At 44.1% G+C, this 27,707-nt stretch overlaps 1 protein-coding gene across 9 annotated transcripts in view; it reads right to left on the reverse strand.

Moving 5' to 3' along the window:
* Positions 1–27,707, reverse strand: part of plxna2 (plexin A2) — a 182,234-nt gene that overhangs the window by 128,584 nt on the left and 25,943 nt on the right. For 4 of the 9 annotated variants that reach the window (XM_029157355.3, XM_041071641.2, XM_055510100.1 and 1 more), the window contains exon 1: positions 6,444–6,545. In XM_029157355.3, coding sequence (XP_029013188.1) covers positions 6,444–6,450 — 7 coding nt within the window. In that variant the 5' untranslated portion in view covers positions 6,451–6,545. Of the gene's footprint in view, positions 1–5,401; positions 5,986–6,443; positions 6,546–7,877; positions 7,995–8,153; positions 8,574–8,783; positions 8,904–8,975; positions 9,250–27,707 lie in introns of those variants that run through there. The other 5 variants (XM_055510096.1, XM_055510098.1, XM_055510099.1 and 2 more) reach the window with 4 other exon arrangements.

Raw genomic sequence — 27,707 nt, forward strand, 5'->3', positions numbered from 1 at the left:
AACGTAGAGAGTGTTCTTGGGCAAAAGTTAAAAAAGCTACTCGAATCGATTGTGTAAGAAAATTACACTGGGCTCTGAAATGGCTCAGGGCTAATGGCGATAATAGTCCTGGTTGAAATCAGGCTTAAGTGTATGGAGTGCAGAGACAAAGCAGCAGTTGGCTGCGCTCCCCTATGGAACACGAGCAGACCAGACAAACAATGTCTGCGCCTCTCGCACTGCGGTAACCATGGCGACGGTGGCGGGAAGGGGCATCCTCATCACAAGGGGGCAGTGTGGGCAGCCCACAGCGGCACCGCTCCCGCTGCCCACCCCGCCGCCCCCCAGGACATGCACGCGAGCTCCACAAACACAAAAAGCCGCATGTGTCACACAGTCAAACAAACAGAAATGGAAAACGGACACAAACACGCGCAGACAAACGCGACTTACACATGCACACCGTCATCTGCTCCCGCCAGCTGCTCCCTTGGTGTCCAACACAAGCCCCCTCGCTCCCTCTCTTCCCCTTTGTTGCTCACTTATTGTCAAGTTTGCACTAAACAAAAACGCACATCCACCCGTCGCACCAGCTAATTGATTATTGATGGTGCCAGGCTCAAGAGGCTCATCTTCTAAAGGGTGTAAAAGGAGGAGATGGTAGAGAACAATACATTCAACGCCTTTGACTAGAATGAAGTCAAGGCATTTGTATGTAAAGCTCAAGGTCCTTCTCCACTTTTCTCCTTTTTGTTGATGTTGCTTCGATACGCTGCTCGGGCTGCTCTGGGAGCCGGTTCAGAGAAGTGCAATGTAGGTAGCGTCCTGGAAACAAGCTGCCAGACGAATGTCTTTGGCGGGAAGAAAGAGCGAAACAGGCCTCGTGGCCTGCTAGGGTGACAGCCTGATTCCAGCCGGTGTGAAGATCGGTGACAAATAAACAGCCGGACTTGTTATTCCGCCGGGTCCCTGTGCCAGGGCTGCTGCCCTTATCGCTGGCATCGCGTAATTTCGTTACACGGGGTAAAATATAGGATGGGTTCTGACGGCTGAGATCAGATAAACAGAATGAGCGCCTGGACAGGGGAATGCGGAGATGGAGCTGAATGCCTAAGCAGGCTGTTGCGTGAGGGAGAGGGACTGATGATTGTGGTAGGCAGATTGAAGCACTAAAGAATGGCAAAGGCGAGGGATCCTGTCCCATGGAAATGTGTCATGAAGGCAGTTCTATTAACATCTTAATAAAGGCTTCCCAGGCCCTGGAGAGCCCCGGCAAGCGGGCTGCCTTCCACTCACACAGGGCCCACAGCCGCTCTCGCAGCATGTCAACGAGAGTACATTTAAGTTCTGCCAGTATGGCATTGTGAGGGTGTTAGGCTTCCCAAAGGAGCAGCCTAAATGCCTTCCCACAAACATGCTCCACTAAATTCCTTTATTCCCCTTCCCCTCCACTTTCATTTACTGTCCATTTCCCCATCTGTTGGGTTTAGCGTCCCCACAAAAGGCTTTGTTTCAGCAAACTGGCAAGCCTTTGGGACAGCAGAGTGCACACTGGGGTTCAATGCTAACTCGCACCCATCAGTGGGTTGAGCAGGGTCCGGACGGGGTTGTTCACCGTCGGTCCTAGCTGGAGCCGGTCTAGGGGGTCGCTCACATCAAAAAACAACAAAAAGTCCCAGCACAGAAAACACGGCAGCAGAAAAAGTGCACAGCAATAAAAAAAAAAGTGTGGTCTTCACCCGGCTGTGTATGGTGAAAAATGAAATGCAAAGGAGTGGCATTGATTTTTGCACTCTGTGTTGCTCATACTGGGCAAGCTGCTACTTAACAATGTAGTGGCCTGTAGTCATCAATTTAAAATGGCTTCAACGATTCAATAAGTCAGTGAAGGCTATGAGCACTGCTACTCAAGATGATGAAAACGGCTACAGCAGCGCCACCAGACCAAAAAATGGAGCTGTGTGGTTTCCTGTTGTCTTGGCAATTTGAGAAAAAAAAACTAATGTCAGATCTGAATATGAGTATTTATGATCACATATATGATAATACTATTAAGGGAACATGTTTATAGGATGATTACGCATCACTAGATTATACGCAGGGAAAATCAAGCTTCAGAACATTTAACTAGATGAATTGTAATAATGTTTGCTAAATGCTGTCGTCTAGGGATCATTTTGATTTGCTGCTGCAATTCGTTTTGTCGTTTTGTTACACAGTGTCCAAAGTCAGCACCGTGCTTTTACCTGACACCTCCCTGATATCTGAGTATCAGTGTTAGAATCGCTGTAGCAAAATGTGTCTAGCTGTAGCTGATACTGAGGGACACGCTTGCTAGTCCTCACACGCCTAATCTGCATAGCACAGTAGTAAACCAACAGCTCTAATGTTTGTTGGGCCCGCGGAGACCTATTGTGGAGTCGGTTCCTTTAACCATCAAAGGCAGGTGGAAAACTCATGTTGTGCATCTTTGATCACAGAGGAGGCAGAAAGTGCAGAGGGGCCCGCTGTGTGGATTTGGCCAAAGCGGCAGCTGTGATCTCCTGCTTTTCAGCGGAGCCAGGCGCTTCTCCGGCTAAATGTTCTCCCTGGCTGCACTCCACTTGATCAATGTCACCGCAGATCCAGATCTCCGCCCGCGTCGATGCGCGTGCGCATGCGCGCCCGCGCGCGCCGGGCCGCGGCCGCCGCTTCCCGACGCGAACAGGCGCACAACAAGGCTGAGTGAGCGTGGCGCGCGTGTGGGTCAGGGAGATTGAGATCTCTGTTGTGACAGCTGGACAGTTGAGAGGTTCAGATAAACAGGGAGGGAATCGCATTAAAACAAACACTCGTTCTCTATTTGTACACTCCAGCAGATAGAAAGGAGCGGATCTATATCTGTGGGAGAATGCGTCAGTGGACTCACAAGAGCACTATTATCTGCGTGTGTGTTCGTGTGTGTGTGTGTGTGCGTGCAAGCCAAAGACAGTTGGGATGGTGGGGGTAGCTTCTTTCCAAATACACAGCCACTGAGCTCTTTTGCAGTATTCACTCATTAAGAAATAGGTCAAGGATGCTGCCTGCATGCGTAGCGACTTGTCAGAATCTCTCAAGCTAAACTACAGTGAATCCGGCCTGCCTTCAGGGGGAATCCGGAGAGGAAGCTCTGTGTTGTGTGAACGCTGGTGGTGACATAGCACACGGTAAAACGCTAGCAAACGCTAACAACGCGCTCCTAAGCGTCTACTCAGGAGACGCGCGCCGTCATCACAGCAGAGTGAGTGGAGGGGGCTGAGCAATTAGCCGGGCTCGCGGTTCAGGCCCGGTGCCGGTCATCAACAGAGGACGCTGTTGAGCCACGTGAGCCAATCATCGCAGATGCTGATACAACAGACGGCGACAGGAGGGTTATGCTCTGACAACAAACCACGGGACACATCCGACGGCCAGTTCCTCTAAAGATAAGAGATTTCACTGAGATCGGTCACTTATCTGTAAACAAAATTAGCTTCCCAAAGGTCAAGGTTAGATGTGCAGTGAACACAAGTCTTGCCCAACGCCGACTAAAAATATTCTCGTATTTGACAACAAGTAAAGAGCCGGTACAGAACAGGAGCGCAGGCTGAAGTGTCTCTGGGGGGGTGAGATGTGGGATAGCTCTCTGCAGACTTCTACAAATCACTCCTGCATTCCCCTAAACGTCCACCTGACCCCTCAGCTTCCCCCGTGAAGCCGCTCAAAGGACCGCAGCGCCACTAAAGAGACGAGAGGCAGCGGCCGACAAACATCAGCCATCGGCCCACGTCGGCCCAGTCCAAGCAATATCTGCCCAGCTTGGTGGGGTTTAACCTATTGATTGGCTGGATGTGTGATGTTGTGCTTCTTGAAAGGCTTTCTTGGACGGCGTGCCTTCAAAGGCACCACTTGAAAGTGATTCATTGAGTAGAATTCCTAACATCCTCACTCATATCCTCCATTATTTAAAGGGAGAACAAGCAGCAAAGCAGAAAGTGAGGATATCAACAACAGCTCTGCTCTATGAAAATGCAATTATTTACACAACGCCAGAGTCTTTTGATGACGTTACATTTGAAGAAAGTGAACTTCGGCAACAGATGAAACGGTTAAATGGCAGCTGCTCTTAAGCCGAGCGGTCAGAGGGACTGATTGCTCAGTGGTAGCAGCCCACTACGAGCGAGTGTTTTGTTTTTCATTAGTTTGGAGCTAATTATGTGAATATAATCAGCATGCGATAATCAAACTAATGCTGAGTGCCGGTTTGTTCTACCAAAGGCAGCAATTTCCACCCTGGTGGCTGCTCCAGGGTCAAACTTCTGATTGGCTTTGAGATGGATAATAAAATAATGATGTGAGGGGGGTCACCATTCAAACACGCAAAAAAGTAATTTCACCAAGAAGGAGCGGGTTTTGATTGCGCGGGCAGAGGGATTAATATGCTACCCATCAACCGTGGCAGATGCAACTTATTTTCATGCAAATGGGAGGCAATTTTCTACTTAAGACAACATTTATTTTCTTTAGAGTCACTGTCACGGGCACTTGCCAGAGCGCTGACTGTCTGACACAGAATGAAGATTTGTAGGTGCATCTGCTGAATTGGACAGATGAGGTCTTTAGTCTGTCTGGAATCCTAAAGCGATGCCAGTTGGCTGCAGTGATTACAACTGTTGTGTTTTGTTGCAATTTGGGCTTCGGCTTCTGCCACTTGAGAACAAGGGGAACAAAGCCGTCAGGGAAATTTACCGAATTTAGAGGAAGTGGACTCGATCAGTCTTCAGCTCTGAAAAGGTTCGCTTCCTACAGTGACAGGTCTGTGGTCAACTGCTAAAATATACAAAATATCAATCTATTATACTATAAATAAAACCACCCTAAATAATTCAACAATATGAGACACACAACAGCAAAGAGTGGTCCATAGTCTCCAAACTCCGATATTCAAGATCAGACTATGGATCATTTCACTTGAACGTCGCTAAGTTAAAGTATCATCTCTGTAGAGCAGGTGTCATCTTTAAAGTACCGGCATCATTTTAATTAAGGAGTGTAGAGCGTAAACGGTGGCAAAGGATGTAGAGCAACACCTGTGTTAAAAGTCTGCTCTAGTCCCAACGCGCCGATTCCAGCCGAACCGCACAATTTCTGGTCGCAGCTCATCCTTCATTTACGCGTGGCAGTGCGTGGAGCTGTGGCGAGGCAACAATGAAACACTGACACGCGTTGCTGCCGCGCGTGAGCCCGCAGCCCCAAATGAAAAACGTCTCTGTTCACTTGTCTCACCGCAGTGTCGGATTTTAGCCGCGGACCCGCGGGGCTGTTTGGGTTTCGCAGAGCGTATGACAATCATGCGGGATTTACATAAGTATTCACACCCCGCAAAGCGGATTTCGTCCAAACCGCCGCGATGACCGTCACTCACCCCATCATTTAAACTGGATCTCCCGGTTCTGATCCCCTGCAGCGCGGGTGCTGCCTTGTTGGTTTCAACTGATGCGCTGCACTCACATCCACAGTGAGAATTAAAAAAAAATGTTCCCAAATGCTCGGTGTGGAAAAAAAAAATCTTCCCTTGGAGGATGCGTCGATAATTTCACGTTCACTACTTCTTCCAGGTCCTTAAATCAATCTGCGCGTGAAACCTGCTCAGCGGCGGCGGCGTCATTCATTCAAGTCAAAACACCGTCATCCCCGCGAGTCGCTGCGAATTCGGTGCGCAAACTTCGCGGCGGAGGCTCCGGCATCTGAGCTGACCCCTCGGCGTCACTTCGCTAGACCCTCGTCGGGGAAACGCATTCCTTCAGTGGACGTCCCCCCCTCGGCTGCTCTACAGCGCGCGCGGGCTACGCACGGGCCGTGACCGGGTGCTTGCCATCGTCCGCCGGCGTGGGTTTCGCAGCGTCCGTCGCCTCAGACCCGCAGCGTGGCTTCCTCACACGGCTCTGCCCGGCTGACACCGACGAGCGCCTCCATCAATGTACAGTAGTGTGTGTTCGCCGCCGCCGGCACGCTGCGCGTTTAAACCCAGCCCCCTCGCACTCCGGCTCATTATTGTGTTAACTGTTTCCGCCCAGAGACACACACCAGCAATGCACAACACAACACACGGTGTCTAAATTCTCTATAGCAGCATCAGGATTATACTATATTGTATTTATAAACACGTACTGTATATATGCGGACAGCTGACTTCTGCTAATGACAAACTGAGTAATTACAGTACAGTAGAGAATACATGAGCAATAACCCGCTCCTTGATTAATGTTCTTAAGTTTCTGAAATACTTAAGAGCGTAATTTCCTACAATTTGGAGAGCACTCGGAGAAGCTCTCTAAGAATGCCACTTCTCTAATTATCACACCCTTTAGAAATCGTTATTACACGGTGATTAAATATTGATAATATTTCCCGACATTTATAAAAGAAACAATTGCTCCACGTTCTGTAAAAGAAACGTTTCTTACCCATCATGGAGTTTTGCCTGCCAGTCAGTGACGAGTCCGTCCAACGGTTACTGTAGGAACACTGCCATCTATGGACCACACTGGAAACCTGCTCCCACTCACGCGCAGACCCCCCCCCCCCCCCCCCTCTCCTCATATTGTTTCTTAATTCCTTCATTCCTTTTATGAGTTCCTTCGCTCTCTGCCTCGCTGATCGCGCCACGCTGCAGACGATGTTCCAGCCTTGGTGAAAGTTCAGTCTCAAAGTGGTCTTAAAAGCGGCACGGCATCAGTGGAGTGGTGCTCTGCGGGTTCCGCTTAAGGAGTTCAATAGGGTGGAGAGATCATCCCGACTCCATCTGACTGTGCATGTTAAGCGCTTTTCTGTGGAAACATGCATTAAGAGCTATATCTTTCTCACTTAGTGCTGCTACCGTGTAGTCTAGTCTCTTCTTTTATAGTCATAAGATTTGTGTTACATGGGCTGGAAACAGCACTAAATTGTATTCATTTAAGAGAAAAGGCCTAAGAAGAACTTGCCCATCATTACATCACATTTTTATTCATAAAGGATAAATATTTGATTAGTGATCTCAATACTTCATGTCCTTCCTTGAGCCAATCAAATGGATCCTGATTACAGGATATTATATTTATTTTCCCCTATTTTAAACATGGACAGATACTGTACGTAAATAGATCAACGCCGGCACCGTGTTGCTGCATCCGTGTCCTTCCTGGGTTATGACAAGAAGTAGGCTATCCATATTCTGCGATGCATCAATAATGCGGCGTAGGGAAAAAAGGAGCCAGTGTCTGCCATCAAAAGTATTGCAAAAGTGCCAGGAGGAGGAAGATGTGGAACAGCCAGTGTAAGTACACTAAAAGCACAGTGCCCACTTAAAGACAGGGTCAATAGCTGGAGGGTGTCCATATTGGAATTCCACTGCACTACCTTTCAAATGGATCTCAGTCAACTCTGGGCGGCGGGGGTAATCAAATACAGACTTTTTCAATCCATTAGTCAAGGCCCGGTATGGAGGCGCCCTGTTTGGATCGGGCCCATTATTTGTTTGATTGCGGCATAACTCAATTCATATCAAAAGAACATGTTGTTGCACAGAACTGACGGGAAGAGCTTCTACCTGTTTTGCGCAGAAAGGGAGGATGGATGAAGTCGTTTTACAAGGTGAGCGCTCGGTTAGTACATGATGTATGATTCTATCAGCCTCATGTCGACTGCTTTAACATTGTCTACGAGGGAAATAAAGATGTCTGAGATGGCAAAGAATGCAACTACGGCCGTGTCCCTGTCATAACACTGTGTAATAAGATTAATTTCTTAACCTTCTGTTAAGTAGATACTGGAAAGCATCCAGATTTCTATTTTGTTCTGCTTCATCCACCCCAACTCATGAGCAAAAGTACAGGGCAGTGCTCATCATGCAGGCCTACCTTTAGTCAAAGGCTTTTATTATAACCTCCCAACTTGTGTAGTAGTGAAGGTCTATGTCCACGTTTTCACTGGTACCACTCCTCCACTTCTAGAAGTGGAAACAGAACAGGTCCAATCTGAAATCAAAGCACACGTCATCGATCATTATGGTCCTGTTCGGCAGCCACGCCGGCAGACAGATCAGTTAGCGAGCGAGGAGCCGCGGCTGACACTCGAGGGATACGGTGGGTGAGGGGGTTAATTAGTGGAATTATGACTGTGATGCGGCGCAGTACCTGCTGTTTACCTCTGGCTGCACAGGGCAGCTCCGCGTCGAAAGGCACGCGTGATGGAAGACAGAGAGGAGGCAATGCAGTGCGGCGAGGCACGAAGCTTATTAGCTGGAGGATCGGTTCACTGAGCAAATCAAGGCGGTCAGGTGCAGGAGGGGAGGGGGGGGGTGCCGGCGCTGTTCCCGGCGTGCGTTTTCCCCACGGAAGCGGAGCGCGATGGTCGGCTGCCGCTTGACCATTTGTGGATCAAAGTGCTGGCGCGCAGTGATTTCACGCTAAGTTGGAGGGTTTCAAAGGGGCCTCTTGTGATGCCTTTAATTCTCTCGCCCTCCGGCCATATTTGAAGGTAGGTATCACGAGGGAACGTGGCAACCTGTTGACTGCACCGAAGGCCCGATCCCTGTCCTGCCTGAGCCGCGTGAGCTGCGTAGAAAAACAAAGAGCAGAAAACAATTAGATGGAAAACTGAACTCTCAGGGTCTAAACTGTGAAGACAGTTAAGATACTAATTCATAACAGTAATGATTTACACATATTAGCTTTGTTTCGCTTCAAGCAGGGCAAGCAACAAAAACACACGCTTACATCCTACTAAAATAAACCATATTCAGTTTTCATTCTGCAGAGCATCACCTTGTTATTCACTGCAGAGTCCACAATGTGCAGCATGTGTCTCAGGACGCAGATGTGTGCTACATTTGAACCAGGTCCATTAAGGAAGTCCACCCCCGCTGCTTAGTTCCTACCGTCCACCTGTTAAGAGTGGGTAGTGGATAAATACTCCAAAGGCTCTGGGGACTAATGCCGTGCAATCAGCAAACGCACATGCGGTAGGCGCTTCCACACAGAAGCCGCATTCGTACAGGTGGCCCATTACATCAGTAATGGGCCGCTGATGGAGCCTCGGCAGCCCACCGCCACGCTGTGATGATCGCTTCCCGCTCTACTCTGAAGAGGAATAGTTCGCGTGACTAGGAGAGGACGCAAAAGTCAAATTTAATCGAACAGCAACACATTCAGTTCAGGTGTTAGTCAACAAATTGCAACTATTTGGTGCATAAGAGTGATATTTCTGCTGAGTGCATTTTGAAGAGGTTTCATAGCTGTGGCTGCTTTTCTGCTACCCTGAGGTCCGGCTGAACACAATGCGGCCGATCTGCGTCTCCAACCTCAGGCTCCGATTGGAGGCGACTCTTAAGGCCCGTCAGCGTTTGTCGATGGAGAAACTAAATTAAAACAGCAATTAATTTCCACAGAGATACGATCGCAGGAGACCTGGTAATTGCGAGCTGCTCTGGTGTGTTTGCTGAGAAAGGCATTGTATTATTATTATTATTTTATTATTATTTTGAACTCGCTGGGAGGCATGAGCTGCGGGCTCGGGTTGTAATATCACACATCAGACTCGTGGCAGCAAATCATGGACTCAGCTGCCATCAGCACGGCAACATGGCACCTCCAAAATAGCAACAGGGAGGGAGAGCGATTACAGATGGTCCATCTTTCAACACATCAGTGCCACAATTGAGCTGTCACAAAAGATGAATAATGATGATGTAAAAAAAAAACAATTAAGTCCTTTGTGCCCACAGCATCAAATCATTCACACCCCACCCTCCAGTAACTGCAAGGTGAGCAAAACCCAAAGTTTGTTGTACTCTTACACACATGAACACACACGCACGCACGCAGATGTTCTACTACTGTACATCATCTCATGTACATGAGCAAATGAGCTAAACTCTTCTTACAATGCAAAGCATTTCCCTTAACAGTGGACCGCTTTAATAAGATGCTTATCGGAATATGAATCTCAGGAAATTGCTGGCTATTTTTATTTTACCGAGACCGCTCACTTCGCTGCAGCTCTTGATAAAGCATTTTGTTTTAATTAGACACATTTCCACACTCCACCAGCGATGACCTCTTATCACGGTGAAGTGGGCCTGCTTAGCAGAGCGGGCGGCCAGGAACAGGCTCCCCCGCGCATCTCAATCGCTCCTCGTCCGCGCTCATCTCGGCGACGCAGCACCAAATCAAAGCAGTCGCTATTAAGCAGAACCAAATTGTTTAACGCCGTAATCTGCCGCGTATTTTCCCTTCCTTCCCCATTTGCAATTGGAAATGAGACACTGTGGAAAATATGATGCATTGTTTTGCATACTAACAAGGGACCTTGAATATCCTTATCCTTCACGGTTTTGGAGGGGAGGATATGTTCTGCAACAATGAGAAAGACATTTTCTGACTCACGAGTGTTACAGAGGAAAATAAGACAAGCACGTTATCCGTGGTATCTGTAAAGGAGAGGAGGAAAATCCCCACAAATGGCTGCGATGCCTGGGATTACTGCTCTACCTTAGCTTGCTGATTTTAGGGTTTATGAACCCTGTAAAACACAACGGGAACAAGATATACAGCCAGCGCCACTTCAATACAAAAACAGGAGACTCCGGCACTTCTAAGTTACCAGATGTATGAAAGTGAGGGTGAAACACTGGATGACATGAATAAAAATATCATTGGAATGTCAGCAATCTGACATTTGCTCCTGGACACGAGACAGAAACCCTTTGACAGAAATAACTCAGGTTCTCCTCATGTCTCAGCTCATTTAATTTGGTTCTTTCCAGCTGAGACTGGACAAAGGAAAAAGACAGATAGAGGACAAAGCAATTATACACACCGTCATACGCCATCATGCTTGATCTCCTAAGTACGAGGGAGAGCTGCAAGGCAGGAGGTGAGACTGATGAGAGCTTACGAGCTGCTTGAGACCAGCTCTGCTCCAGACGGGGATTTAGGCGCTCTGCCTGCCTGTCTGTCCATAAGGTAACATGCCATCACAGTGATACCTTAATCCAGCCTGGCCTTTCACATGGGGCCCCAGCCAGGGGCTCGTCCAGATATGGAGCGTAATTGAGGGATTGAGGATGTCAACAGGGAAATGCCAGCATCACAATCTGACACAGTCATTAGCGCCTTCATTCCTTCAATCAAACAAGGACCTGGGCTCAAAGAAGGCGCGATAAGAAGCAGGACAGTCTGCAAACTAACTCCACTGAACACGGACAAAACCAGTTTGTGTGACACAAATCAATTACTCCTCACAATACATGTGGTCTCACTTCACCATCAAGGGTCACATTATGCATAAACACGCTTTCTGCAGTGTTACATAAAGAATGTGAATCAGCTTTTTCAGCCTCATTCTCCTGTCGGCAGGGCAGGGAGCAACATACATTACTGTACTGTACGTAGCAACAACCACTGCAGCATCTGTCGGCCATCGCCAGACCCTTCAATCATTTCTCACTTTGCCAGTGATTAGAATTTATATCAGATCAGATCAAACTTTCATTTCTTAATCATAAATTATTCACCATTGAAATGGTGCTGAAACACCAAATGTATCCTTAGGTCGACCTGGGCTATCATCAGCTAGGAAAATGACATTAAAAATGTACATGGTCTTTTAAAGTCCTTGGCTCCTCTCCCAGAGACTCTTCTGTGGCACGTTGCCTTGTTTTTCAGCGAATGTAACAGGTATAACTAAAGCTAACAAGCTGTGAAAAACGAGAGGCTTCATTCACATCCTTCTAAAGAAACCAAGCAGCAATGAAAGCATCCACGTGTGAATTAGTGAAAAACAGCAGCTCACAAAACAAATGTTTTGTGCTTGTGTTTGCGTCACCACTAATTATCCAGTCCACACAAATGCACTGTTAGATACTACACCACCATTTAAACATAAATTGACATTGGCAGTAAACACACTGCTGCAAACGTAATAATCCATGGTACTGTATATACAGGGTATGCTGAAATTCATAGAGGTGTCTTTGGGTTTTTCTTCATTTTGTGTATGTTGCAATGCTGTTTCCTGTTTTGCCAATTACTGGACAGTCAAACCTGCATGTTGTGGTGTATATGGATGTGGTGTCTGTCCATTTTTATGCTTGTTTTTGCCATTTCACATTTAGTACTTCCTGTATTTAGCAGTGATATTGCTTTCTGGTTGGTTCATTTATGAACTTTGTTTGTATTTTGCATTTTATTCTTCAGTTCTCTTGTTTGAACCCTCATGGGTCCACGCCTAGTTTCTTAACGCACCATCTTAGAGTCTGTGGCTCTAGAATTTCATGTAACTTCAGAGAATGTTGTTAGTTTGTAGTGAAGCCATGACCTTGTTTGATAATTAACAACACGTACTTGAATTTGTTACAGCTGCTTCTCGAATCTGTATAAATCTTGTTAGTCTCGTAGAACTATAAAAAAACAAATTAACAAGACAAATAATACAGTAAGTGTTCACTGCAATATTTTGGCCGGTAAAAAAAGAGAAATCCCTACCGGAGCTCCACATTTACAGAGTCATTTATAAAGCTTCTTGCTTCTCCTAAGTGAAAGCCTGGATAGAATGCAGACATCTGTGTGTACAGAGGACGTGTCAATAATGCTGCCGTTTAAGGGGTAAAGACATAGAAGTATAGGTGAATGCTCAGTATCTATTGCCATTCCCTAGTTACCCCTTGTCAATACATATGAGAAATATACATTACATATTTGCATTCTACTGTTTTATTTATGTTATACATCTTTTATTTAAGAAACGATGACCCTATTACAGTATCTATCATTTATTTATTTATTTATTAGAATTTGCATAAAGAAAAGCTTATGTTTTACCATCTCATATCCCAGTCATTACAGTTATTAAGGCAATTACTTTAAGCATTAATATTAATTAAATCTTTGCTTTGTTTTCTCCGTAATTATCTTCCATATCTTTTTCAGGTCTCTCAATAGAGCCACAAACATGTTCCCATCCTTTACAAAAATATTGTACGACTATAACAACAATTATTAGTTATCAGCGCCAGGATCTTGTACAACAGGCTTATATCCCTTTATATTTCCCATGAGATTCTCATCAAGCCATTCTGTGTTTGGCTTTTGTTTCCCTCGTTTGTTTGGGTGTGTTTATATGTGACTGTGCATAGAGGTGTCTCAGGGAGCGCATGGAGGCTTCCTCCCCAGGGAGCCATGACCAGTGGAGATCCTTAGTAACGCTACTATTTTTATGCAGCCTGCTCTGGCATGTACCTCTGTGCCGCACGCCGAGCGCCGCTGATGCCAGCGAGGCTCCAGCATGATTTCCACAGACAACCTCAGGAGCACACACCCTCACTCTTGTTTTCAGCCTATTCAGTGCTTTTTTCTGCTCTTTTTTTTTTGAAGCAAAACATGTTGTTGCAAGAATTTTGTGGCCAGAGAAAATGTCAAGGAAAAAAAATATTATTTAGCTGTCACAGTCTGTTTCTGGAGAAACAAGGCTTCCTTCGGTGTGAATTAACAGAACCAAATGTTACTGGTATTTTGTGATCCTACTCTGCGTCTGCATGTTTCTCTCTTCTTGACATTTTCTAATTTATGCATTATACATTATGTTCAGGAAAACAAGACAATGGAAACAAGACAGAAGATAACTGGTCTTATTATGACACAGGTCCTGGTTTAAGCCTTTTCTTCTGTGTTGTATGCTGCATATACAGTACAGTATATTTTTTATCCACCCATGAGAACCCACTGTAGCTGGTGAAATACAATGGGTGTAATTCTTTGAAAAAAGGGAGTGTTTAGAGGTCAGAGTGTGTATAGTATCTGTTTAAGTTCTAAAAAGTCTCTTAAATGTTTATGAAACATGTCAATACAGTGATTAGATCTGCAGCAGAGACAAGGGGCAAGTTCAGCTGAAGGGCAACACAGTCGTGTATATTCTCCCCAGCCAACAGCATCTACAGAAACAAGTATTCTGTAGTTGTAGTAGATACAATCAGAGTAAACTCAATAACTGTTGTTGATAAAAGTTACACAGTTTGCCTGTTGTTTGAAAATAGAAAACTTTCACATTAAAAAAAGGTTACAGTAAATGATGCACCCAGTATTACGCCAATCAGCTGTGATTCTGGACGAATCCATAATAACAGCTTTGGTTCTTGGTTAAATCTCGCCCAGCTTCTCACTTCTGAAATTAGGCAGTTTAACTCATTACCACTGGCAGTTTTTTTAAAGCCCATCAGACTGGATGAGGAGCATCTGTGAACTTGTTGTGGTTTGGTAGGTCAAGCCTTAGATGTTCCCAGATGTTCTATAGGGGTCACATATGGACCTAGACCACGTGTGAAGTTCAAGGACTGTTAGAGGGCGTGTCGGCGTCATCGTAGCTGTGTGCTTTAAATCCCTGTTATGTGGGAACGAGAGCTGCTGGAGCGGTCTTGGGTCATGAATCGAGGACCAGGTTCTTAATGGACCTCTGGATTTTGTCTGCGCGATACTGCTGCCACTGTGCTTTCCAATGCAAACGGTGTTACCCAGAGAATAAGCAGAGGTCTACAAAGACTTTCACACACACGTCATCGCCTGGTTTATTTGCTCCCATATGTGCCCCATCAGTTCAGACTTCAAACACATTCCAGAGACATTTCAAAGCTAATCAAAGCAAACAGGATGCACCTGACTACAAATGGGAGCGAATAGTCTGAATACTTCCATAAATCATTTTTTTTACCTTTATTTGGTTATTGGACATTATTAAAGCATGAATTCATCAAACGGTGCAACCCTTTATGCTTAAATCTACACACCGTATTTATTACATCACATATAACACATCTACGTAACCCTTCCAACGCACTAAATGTTTTTTGCTCCAATAACAGACAACAGTACGAGATTTGCGATATAGAAAATGGTGAGTCTGCAGTGTGGACGTCTCCCCTGGTAGAGAGAATAAGCTGCCAGTCAGCCAGTCCATCCTTTCCACCTGCAGAAGTGTTGATTTGCCTGTAAGTCGCCCAAGGCTGATTGATTCCTGAGTGAAAGCTTCAGGCACATGATTGACACCCCATGATTACAGTTCACACATGACTGCTGTTTGCCAGACTGCAGGCCTCATCACACTATGACCACAGATAGGGAAGCAGCAAACATTAAGATACTGTAACAGCCCTCCTGAGTGTGACACTATCGCTTCTTCAACACTGTGTAGCAGCTTGAGCACTATCAAGCGTCTGAGTGTGGTTTGTTGAGCACCACTATTTATTAATGCTGTGATTTGCCAAAGAAAAGGAATTTAATGTGAAATCTATGAGGCCATATTCCTAATGTAGCATGACTGTAGCTTCCCTGTGAGAGTTATGGCGCTAATGGAGCCACGACCTAATGAGACATCGCAGGAAGAAAAGGAAAAACACCAAAACACATTTGTACAGCTGTAAATGTTTGTATGAGATATGTGCAGTGTTTTAATTGGTGCACGGCATATTGTGTATTCTGACATGAATAAAAAGAAGAGCAGTGTAAAACTCTCGACAGTGAAGTAAATTATCCATTTCTAATGTCCCATTGCACCTCGTGCCCCCTGTGGATTAGACAGAATTAAATCATAATTGAATCACTCGCAGCAATTATGATTGCATGCCCTTGGCTATACAGTGTAGGACAGTGTCATGGTGACACAGTGCATCACACACTACACTACAAACCCACACTCCACAAAAGAAGCACACCCACATGTGGACTGCTCTGTGTCCCGTACAGTGAGTTCAACTTGCGAGGGAATCGTAATCTATCCGCTGTCTGTTTCATTTAAACGACACTTTACATGCTGTTCTTGAGTTTTTGTGGCAGGGAATGGTCCAACAGGATGTTGTACATCTGTATTCAGAATATGTCCTAACAGGGCAGGAGAGGAGCTGGTTAGCCTCTGAGAAACTCGGCCCTTTTAGCTCAAACCTCTTCATTTAACCTTCCCCATCCGCCATGCGGCTAGACATCCCCAATCACCAAGAGTTTTAAGGTTGCCAAGCAACAACTGCTCACGAGTCCCGTACACAGGCTGTATGGCTGTGGCTGATCTGCTTGTTCACACAGATGTGACCAGCTGGGAAGAGCAGAGGCCAGAGGCAAATACATCTCTAAGTGAAGGAAAACACTATGTGTGGCACAGGATGCTTTGAAGGCTTCTAAGGATCCAGTGAGTGCAAAATGACGGCGTTTGTAGTTATTTAACTAAATTTAGAAGTAAAAAAATGTGCACAGTGGATAAAATCTGAATGAAAATATTTTCTCCAAGACAGAACTCTACAGGCAGTAAAAGGGTACAGTACTGTACAGGCATTTTATCTGAGTCCTTTATCTCAAATAAAGGAACTTTCTCTCTTTAGATTAGTGCACGATTTTGGTTAAGAAAAAAACAGCCTCTGCATTAAGTACAGAACCTCTAAATTAGCATAATTGTGTTGGCAATTACACTAAAAGTGTGGAGTAAGTCTTTTTCGAAAGAAGGCACGATCTTGTTTTAGGAGATTGAATTTCCTAATTCAGTTATAAACCACTATCTTTAGCGGTGGCATTGACCCTGTGTTTAAAAGGTCTCTCACTGCAGAAGGAGCTGCCACTGAATTAGAACAGGAGGATAAACACAGACCCATTATAAGCCACATTTCCTGACATTCAGGGTTCTTTAACCTCTGACGTGTTGCACATAGTGAAGCTGTAATAAAATATTTCAATCTGCTTACCTTTTAAGCTTGGAGCATAAAAAAGAACATGCACGTCACTGCAACTATAACTGTTTATATACAAGCTGTTTGGATTAAGATAACAAATGTCAAGTTTAATTAAATCTCATGCAAGATACAGGATAAACAAATTGGATTTAGTACTAAAAATTAAGACAAAGCGTTGTATTTTCTTGGATATTGGTTAACACCACTGTCGAAGTAAACAAGACTGTGTAAATGTACGAAAAAATTGTCGCTCAATATAAAGAGAGGTGTGAGAGGACTAAAGGTGTGTTTTTGTTTCTTTGAGAGTGGATGTGTGTAAATTGCATCATTCCATGCGCGACAGAGCAGGCTGACAGCCATATTTGTTTTTCTTGGCCCCTGGCTGTGACCTTGGCTCCCTCCTCGGTTTGTTCAGCGTGAAACCAAATCCCTTAATCAATCCTTTAAACTGCCTTCACCTTTACCACAATTAAAGCAATTACACCCTTGTGGCCGTAAGGTTTTCAAACCCCATAGTCAGAATGGGTGCCTTGCCCTCCAGCCATGTTATTTCAGGACCCCCAAATATAGAAAAGAACACATTTACCACGACACAACACAATTTCTGTCAAGCAAAACAAACACAGTTTATAGTAGTTTTTTTGAAAGTACTACTGTATTCCACTGCATACAATCTCTGTGTCTCTATGTCTTTAATCTAAAAGCAGTTCAGACTGGTGCTCCACAAGCTGGTACCATAGTGCATCACAGCAGCAGGAACTATATACTGTACTGTACTACAGCTGAGCTACTTGTGTACTTTTTCCTTGAAAATGTAAGGTGGTTCATTCTACTAACATGGAGTCACTGAGCTCAAGGTTTGGGATATTTTGTTGTGTTTTACTGAATAAAGGTCACCAGACACTGTTTGTTGCAGTGGGCAGGAGGAAAGGTACAGTAAACGTGGAGGAATGTTCAGGTTTAAAGGTCCTGCTGTCAGAGCATCAGATCTGATGTGCTCACACTACATCTGTCTAACCATCTTTGAATCATTTATCTCAGTCGCTTCTTACCTTTCTCTGGGTTATGCAAATAAAAACTCATAAAATATCATACCCAAACACTCAAAGCAGCACAGCTTTACTGTAAAATAAGAGGGGGGGCTTGTCCTCAAATGTACTGGGTTTTTCCCATTTAGCATGTTGCAATCTTGCTTCAATGCAACGCAGCCGAGACTGTGAGTGAGCGTCTGACCTCTGCCCTTTACGGTTCATGTGAATTATATCGACTAGAGCATGACTGCCCCCGCTAACTGCACATAAGTGTGTCCGCTCACACAAAGGCCCCCTCGGCTGTTATCAAAAGTCAGATCTGACACTGACTACAATCCATTTCCCTCCTCGCTCTGGGTCTCCTTTCTCACCTCGTGACAGCAGATTTTCCAGCTCATTTCACTTTAGATAGTCACGTCCCACCGAAGAAGAGGACATCTCTACACTGACCCTGCTTCAATCAGCGCCGCTTTATTTGACTTCTGTAGAACAGCAAACAGTGAGGAGCGGTAGACATTGTTTCCTTGTAAACTAAAGCTAGGGAGGTGCTGCCGTATTGCACTGGGGTCTAAAGGGCAAACCAAGGACAAGCCTTTTGCCTGATGAGATTTTAAAAGTCAGTCTGGGTCCAAATCTCTTGAAAGGTTCATTTAACTGTGATCCTCCTCCAGAAATGGCAATTTGATTTGTCTGGTGGTTAATGTACTAGAGGATCCTAATGTAATTTGAAGGTAGGTGGGGGCGTTGGTGGGGAGACATCCAGACAGAAACTATTTTAAGTAAAACTGGACTTGAGTGCTTTATAATTCACCCTCAGCTGGCCGAAAAAGGACTATGGCACCTCATCAGTGCAGCCAACAATAGGCAGAAGCCTTTGACTGTAGACAATGTATAGTGTATCCCAAATGTTTGGCTAAATGTTTGTACAAAATAGATGGATTACAGGCAGAAGGGCCTGGATGGATGCACAGATAGACAGCTGACAGCACATCCCCCCCATCAAAGAAAAGTAAAAACTCTTGAACGGTGCTTAACCTTCAAGGGAACCAATTCTGTCATTTCTGAGCACAGCTGGTGAGAAAGGCTAAAAGTTTACTCACTGAATTAATGATACAAGTCAAGGTCAAGAGCTAACTGATTATGCGCCCCATATGCAACGACGGGGGAAAACACGCGGCACATTTCTTTACACCTGGAGTGGTGATTATGCACCACTTCCTCGGTTACACTTTCTTAGCGCGTCTGCAGAGCGAAAAAGATACTCAAGGCGCATATGCTTTCATTCCATGTGTGCGCAACCTTTGCTTTTCTGCTGGCAGCCTGGAGCCCAGCAGAGTGTGGGGAGATCGGTCACAGAGGCAGAGCAACATCCTGAAAACATGTAATCAGTATCTGGCTGCTGTTAATTGAAGATGTAAGTGCAGTGGAGTGGGTAATGACACAGGAACCTTCATGTTCTGCCACAGATGGACTCTGGGCCCATATACTTCCATACTACGCCGTATACATCACACGCCTTATATCCCTCCCGCCAGCTTTTTACCATAGATAACATGATGAGGAGTGGCGACCCCAGAAAAAAAGCTTTGATGATGGATTTAGGGGGAGAGAGAGATACCAATAGAGGCACCGATAAGACATGGTATTTACATATTGATTAAATGCATACATCTATTAACATGCTTTTATAAAAAAACACATTAATTAATCTGTTGGAAATGTATCATTGCAGCATGTTTCATTGAACAAGCTTTGGATAAAAGGGCATATTTTATACAGGCGTGAAATTAGTGCTCCTGCAGTCCTAAAAAGTCAGGCTCCCACACTGCCCCCTAGAGGTGAGTGTACAAATTAAGGCTGTGAGGAAAAGATATGTAGGAATAACTGCCGCTGCAATATTCTGATGCTCTTTAAAACCTGTAATTACATATTTCTAAAAACATAGATGAGTCAGATTCTTGTAAATCAGTTGGTGTCTCTTTTCATTCAAGTGGAATGAGAAACTTGTTTTTAAGAATTGCCTTCATGAAGACCACAAATCTTGTCATAGACCCTTGTGAGTCTAAGAAGTTCATCCTGATTACCAGAATGTTCTTAGGAACAATAAGGAGCGAGTGTGACTCATGCCATCACTCAAAAGAAAATCACTTGATGAACGGCGTAATTTAATCAGCAGCTATGCTTCATCGGTGTCAGCCCTTCCGCCAGGCGTCGCGTGCCTGGTGTTTATATCGCAGGGACAGGGTGTTAAGGATTCCGGCAGACAAAACTGCCTGATCCTCATCTGAATAGAGGATGATTATCTCAGTGTGCAGCCCCAGCATGTTGTCAATATACGGCCTACCAGAGCCCTGAAGCTTTACAGCGAAGCACACAGCCACCCTACTGATACCTAAAAATTCACCACGCGCTTTAATTAGAAGCATCCCTATGGCCTCTTTTCCTCCCTCTAGAAGCCTCCTGCTTGATTTGCCTGGATCTCATACAGGCAGGCAGGTGACTTTTGTTCCCGCTGATAACAGCTCTGGGGGAGGATCTTGGACGAGCGCCGATGTAGCGCTATCTAGCAAATAAGAGACATGAAAACATGTCCGTGCCTCATGACACCGTGGCCTCTGCTGTGCTGCGCTGGGTGTCCTGTCAAACCAGCAGAGGGAAGAGGAGAGGACACCGCTAATGCACTGCAGTCGTCTGTGATGACAGCCCATCTTTAGACCGTAATGAAGCGAGGAGGAGAATAATGAAGTGGGCACATGGGCCAAACGTACAACAGAAGCAGAACAGGATGCACAGACGAACAACGGCAGCGGAATGGAGACAGAAAGACGGGGCGGTAATAAATAACAAAGCTGAGGTGTGACAAAGGAGCGTGTTAACCATGGAGCTGATGGCAGGGGCCTCATCCAGGGGCCGACAGAGGAACACACGCCGCGCTAATGCCCTCTCATCCACACTCAGGCTATTCTGCCCATCACACATCCACAGTGCAAATCTGAATGAGGCTCTAATAGGAGCGTTTAAAAGGCTAAATAGCTGCTACCAAGCCATGGAATTTTAAACGACAATGCACACAGATGCATAAGCGCTGAACAGAAGCGCTTGTTTCCGACTTCCTGGCTGGGCAGAGTGAGCTGGAGGAGGATGAGGACGCTTGGCTACAGCAGCCGCTTAATGCTCTCCATGTACGCAGGCAGGCGTAGCGGCGTGGCACCAGAGAAATTACTCGATCTCAAGACTTTTTATTCCCTCCAGCGGATTTTCGTTCTTAATCAAAAAGCTCATTACAGCACATGCAGGTTGACTTGTCCTTTATATCCTGCAGAAATGCGATAATATGGCCACCTCCAAAAGTCGATGCAATTATTGACATGCAAGACGGTGAAATACTATAGCTTCAACACATTTTCAACAGTTGTGTAACCTTAAACATTTGGTCCTGCTTTTTGTAGTTTTCCCTGCAGTTCCATTTGATTTCTCATTACTTCCACAGTCACAGAATGAGCGCCACAGACGATAATGAAGCCTCTTTGTTCTGGCCTGCAGCTCTGATGGCCATTTTCTGCACTTCCTAAAGAAAGTCATTCCATATTGGGCTCCATTCTGCAAAATGGCCCATCATCATGATGCAATATATAACCCTTGGCCCAGATTTCTCTCTTGCAGTCCTTAGAAAGCTGGATTCTATGTTTTGTGATCAAACAGCCCCTGGAGGCAGTGATAATGCGCCTAATGTATAGCATTGTTGCAGCTGAATCACTGCGGAAAGCAAGAAAAATAGACCAGAAAGCTCAACAATGATGTTTGTAGAAAATTACTTTCTAATTGAGGCATATGCCATGGACATGACAGATAAATTATCCATTGTCAAGGCATTCAGCTGGGGTGCGTCACTTACTGCTTGTGTGTTGTTTGAGCATTCCAGCTGAATGTTTTGTTTGTGGTTCTGTCTGTCTTCATGGTCATGTTTATCCTGCCTTCACTTTGAATTTAGAGACCACAACCGCGCGCATCTCACTGCTGACACCTTTTCTGCAGAACCAATGCTGGCAGGAAGAGTGAAAGGCAAATTGCCTGAAAGGTTAATTTCATGCTCAAAGTGCAATCAGACTCGACTTAATAAGACAATCAGATCTGCAGGTGCTGTCATGTGCGGTCACATGCCAGTGTTCTGACATGCGAACGCCCTGAACCATGAAACCGTCTGAAACTAACCGCGCCGTGATAACGTGGAGGTCAAGAGACAGGGTAATTCCACAGTACACAAAGCAAATTGAGCAAATACAGGTAGGTTGACATACTGTAGTTCTATAAATGTGGACAGTACCTTTTGAAGATTTCATAATTGCAAGTTACAGATGAGGTCAGAGAGAAGACACTGATAATTTAAAAAGGTGGCACATGTCTCCTAAGACCTACTGCAAACAAAGGAGAGATTTTTAAAATTTCAATGCACTGTATGTATAAAATGTTCACATGCATCACCAGAAGGCAGTCTGTCACTACTAAGTGGTTCTTGAATGCAGCACGAAGACTAACAGTGCATGTGAAGACATAATCTACATTGGAAACATTCCATTTTTATATTGAAAAGATGGCATTAGATTAAATCCAAGTTGTTTGCTTAGTGTCCTCTTTCAGCAGATCCAGTAAAACTATCACACTTTAGTTAAAAGTTAAAGAGTAAAAAAAGACAATTAAACAATGTTTAAGTGTAAGATTTGACAATGAACGTGAACTGATGTACTGTATTTGAATAACAATATATTCATATGCATTATATGCAAACAATGCATCGTGAGATCTCCGTGTCGGCAATCCAGAAACAAATAGAAAAAGGGAAAGACGTCCCATTATGTTGATGTGAGGACATTTTTTTGTTCTTGTGATGTATAAAACTCATTAAGCAGAGAAACAATGAACTTAACAGATGGCCGCCCAGCCTAGTGTGCGATGAGCCTACCCAACAAAACTTCTAAACAACTGGGCTGGGTTTACACAGGAAGCTCAGGCTGCTTTGGTGGAAGTTGCAGAATAAACAAAACTGGGCGCCACAGCGGCTTTGTGAAACACAGCCAAAGTGGTGAGGCGATGCAGCTGTTCGGATGGGCCCGCCGTGGGCTTGTTTAGAGGAGGACAGCATCATTACACACCCCAGAGCTGCTCTATTGTTATTTTCCTGCTTTATGATAGGCGCTTTTTCTTTCTGTTCCAAAATCAAAAAATTCTACGTGGGCGTGTTTGACAGTATGTGTTTCTTGAATCATTAAAAAAAATCTAATAAAGCAATATGACAAGGTTAACACACGTAATTATTAATGTTATTATGCTGAATTAAATGCAAACTGAGGAAGTTCTATGAATCTACCTGCTACATCAGCTGAGCCCCTATACTGTAGATGCATAGACCTCAGCCCCTCAGTGGGAGCTGAGGAGGCCCAGCCACAGCTGCCAGGCATGTGTCTCTAAATGTAAGTAAGTGTAATTACAGGATGGTGAAGGCCGGTAGCAGCCAGCCAGGCAATCATTTTCCCTGATTGAGACAGAAAGTTAAGGTCTGAGAGGCCATTGGAGTGTGAGCCCATGGCGCGCGCAATCTGACACCTCAATAAACCTGGATGAAATTAGAAACTTCTTGTTCTGTTGAGCACAGCTGGACCTGGGAGTGACTCAGAGCTGTTATGATACCTCCTTTAATGCCAATAAGACTCTCCCATGTTTTAGTTACCGCTCCCCACTGGAGCAATAATCACTTTGAAACCAGAGTTATTTGAGACATGGTACATAGCTGAATTTATTTATTTATCCACGGCAATAACAGGACGTATTTCCCAGGCGAGATTTGAAAGATGCATTTCACTGAACAGAGTAGAAGATTTACTGAGCATAAGAATAATTACGAGAATATCAACAAAAATCATACAACATCAAAGTTAAAAAATACTGTATTCCAAATTAAATTTGTTTATGTTCGTCTCGCTCTTGAGTCACCGCAATAATGCAGCGTTTCGGAACTAATTAATCATGACTTGTCTTTGTCTCAGTAGAATAACGACACCTTAGGCAATACAAACCATTTCTGTTGGAGATTGACACTGATCGCACTAATCCATTTATTTATGTATTCCACATCTAATCCTAGCACAAACAGTGGCACACTCCATGATGCCTCCACAGTAGAGAGAATTCAACAGACACAAAGACAGACAAAGCGAGATGCAGCAGGTAACAGCATTAAGAGTCCACAAAGCAGTGATCCAGCCTTGTCTCACATATTAGACTATAAGGACTATAGGACATATATATAGACTTTAGGATTTTCATAACAATACACATTTATGTACAGTACAGTAGATAAACACAGTCATTACAGTATACATCTACAATATATTATATATACATATACTCATCTGAATATGTGTTGCCCCAAACAAACAACCTCACATGAGAACAGCTGCACCTGCCACTGTGCAGGTGAGATGCTCTGAATGCTTTGGGGGAAACACCAGCCGTGAAACACAGTCAAGTCTTGAGCTGTGTATGATGGACTAAAACAGCAGAAGCCCACACACAACCTTACTGCTTCTTCTACAGTAGCCTGATTACATTGATAGGATGAAAGCTATTGCTGTTCTATCAAACATGTCTAAAGGTTCTTTCAGGGAAATACTTATTTGCCATACAGAAGATATGTATTGTAATATCGCACAGCTCTACTTTCAAGTGAATTAAAAAAACATTAACACTGGAGGCAATTTCTTCCACAATTATTCTCAAAGCTACAAATCTTCTTAGAATAAAATATTATGAAATCTAATCTTCTTAACAGGGTGAAGCTCTGGATTTCTGAATATGAAGTCTTGTGTATTGTTTTCAACACTGAATAAAAATGCTACTGTATGCAGCCCTCTAGACACCTAACTGTTACGCACTGGTGTTCTGACACCTTCCTATTCAGATCTAGTATTGACTTTCAGCAATTCCAGCTTCAGTAGCTCATACTGTATTTTGGATCAAACCACAGAACAGCGTTCGCTGCTCCTGACCCTGTCGCCAATTCACCACTGCCAACTGCAGATTGCGATCACTCCTCACTGCTGTGGGTTTGGAAATGCTCTGACCGGGTCGTTTAGCCACCACAGTCCTGCCCTTGTCAAAAACAAATTACAGATGCATCTACTTGCTCCCTGAAATATCACACTTACTGTACTGTAGCAACAGATGCCATTATTGTTGAAATCAAACTGTCTGGGGCTGTAATGTTACTGTATGTCTGATCAAAGTGTGTTCTGTACATCATAAGCAAAAATTCTTGGAATGGGTGTGTTCAATATTATTCTGTATGTGAAATTACATTTACTATTTTAACAGTACACAAGCATAAAGTTATTGTGTCCTTCACAGCACCAACTATAACATTATAAGTCTCTACTACGAGTCAAACACAAGCACCTCCTGTTACTGTACTTGCATCATTATAAAAACTAAAAGTACAAACACAAGCATCAAAAAGTGTTAAACCATTCAACTTTAGCCGATACTGGAAATTAATCTACATCATTTAGGAAAGGCCCAGTGGGTATGGGCATCTCACTGACATCATGTATCAGCCTCCCAAGTTGACACACTTGTACATTAACCTCATGCTGAGATGTGCTGCATCTATAAATACTGAAATGAGAGCGAGCTTGAGGCAACAGCAATGATTAAGGATATTCAGTTTACTTTTGGCATCTTACAAATGTGATCCTATTGAATCTAGTCTTGCATACATAGGTAAATAGATTTTTTAAAGCTGACAAAGCTGGTTTCCACATATGTAAAAAACAAGCAACAATAATGAGACTGACAAGAAACAATAATAAATGCCTCCTGTGAACTGTAGTGAATGTTCATGGCAATCCTACATCCACAAGATGCAATGCTGTCAGATGGCTGGTGAGTGAGCACCATGTAGACCACTGGAAATAGCAGAAGTGAACACATTTAATTCAACTTATGTCTATTGGGGAAAACGTTCTTGCACGTAATAGTGTAAAAAAAATGCTGAATGAGATTTTAAAACAAAGATAAAATGGCAATGAGGCAACAATTTTCCAATTGGTCTTATTCCCCCTGGCAGAAAGGGCTCATGAGCCACGATAATAATGGGCTAGAGGACGATGAGGCTTTAAAGTGACAAGTGGCTGTTGAAGGGCCGTGCTTTCATAAAATCGATGTAGCCTGAGTATGAGAGAGGAAATAGCTGCCAAGCATTGCAATGTCTTGATTGTCAAGGCACAAAAAGCATTTAATGCTGTTACCAAATTGCCAAACTTCTTTGTTCTACAGTATTAAAAGTGAAGCTGGCTTTTTTACAGAATATTTACAAAACAGGGGTCAGGATTACCAATATATAGCTGTTGATTAAGTATCTTGATCAAAATAATGGCAGAAGTGTGTAAACCTGGCTACATTAGGCCATCTATAAAAATGAGTCATGCACTAAGGAAAAACACCAATAACAAATTTGCACAAAACCAGTTTCAGGGCTTGCATGGAGTCACTTTTTCCTTGCTTTTGATTTTGCTGGTGCACAGTAAACTAGGTTTGTTTTTTTTAGATTGGGCTCAGAATGAAATGAGACCATTGGTGTTCCCAAATTGTGAAAGGATGGTTTTTCCTATGCGTTGTTTAAAAAAAACACTTTGATTGTTCTCATACGAAGACTTAAACTCTTCTTTTTTTGCAGAGATGATTGAAGTGTAAACATTTGTCTCCATATTGTTGAAGTATTAGCTTTTAGGATATTGATTTTCCAGTTATTACACATATTTCGGATATGCTACAATCGTTACGACACGTCTTGCTACGATCGCCATTCTGATTTCTTTCGTTTACCAGATATGAAAGAGTATTTCTTTCATACATTTTTCAAGCGTAGTTCATAAATGAAGGTTATGCCTTTATCCTTCTACCTACACATTACTAATCTGGTGGATTTCAATACCTACTGTGCACTGTACAACCTGTAAAGGAGCATCGAAAAAGACAGCATGCCTTGAGAATATAAGTTAAACATTGGCTGAATTGCATGTACTGCACAAGTTCAAAGGGGCTAAAAACATCATTATTCAGAGCTTAAGTTGTAGGGCTGAGCTTTCAGAGAGCTATGACCTGAGTGCAACCATGTAAAAAGTCACTTGATGGTTTTTCATGTTTACCATTTTCCAGCACCAATGAGAAATTCATGCCCTGTGAGCAACTCAACATGTCTGTACAAATGCGAGGAGACATATTTTCAGTGCCCTACAAGCAAGGTTATGTAAAAAACAGAGGGTGAGCGATGCAGACACAATTTGTCACCAACGTGCCACATTTCCAAGGAAAGCATTTTTCAAGCCAAGATAATGAAGAAGACGCGCGCACACACACACACACACACACACACACACACACACACACACACACACACACACACACACACACACACACACACACACACACACACACACACACACACACACACACACACACTTTGTCTAATACAGTACATCAACTTTCCTCGAGCTGTCATGTAGACAGCGAGGCAGTGGCATCTATTCACAATCAATTCAGAATGGTCCCTGCCACTTTTATTGAATTTCACATCAACAGAAGGAACAATTAAGATGATGAGTTTTGGTGGGCGGACAGTTGAAGAAAGCCATGCCCACCAGGCAGACTGTCCCTCCGGTGCGGTGCCTGATGGGAAGGGCTGTGTGGGACTGTGCATGTAGGTGGTCATCTACAGTAGAGATGCTCATGGTGGTATGTAGGTGGTAGGATATTAGTGAGAGATCCTTCAATTTCTACAAAGTTAATATTTCACTTAGAGAGATGTCGGTAGCATTCTCAAAGCATTCTACAAACATGGTGTATGCACAATTTACACAAGCATATACACCACTGATTTCATCCCAGTGTTTTCTTTATCA

Source organism: Betta splendens, chromosome 7 (genome assembly GCF_900634795.4).
Source record: "Betta splendens chromosome 7, fBetSpl5.4, whole genome shotgun sequence".
NCBI lineage: Eukaryota > Metazoa > Chordata > Actinopteri > Anabantiformes > Osphronemidae > Betta > Betta splendens.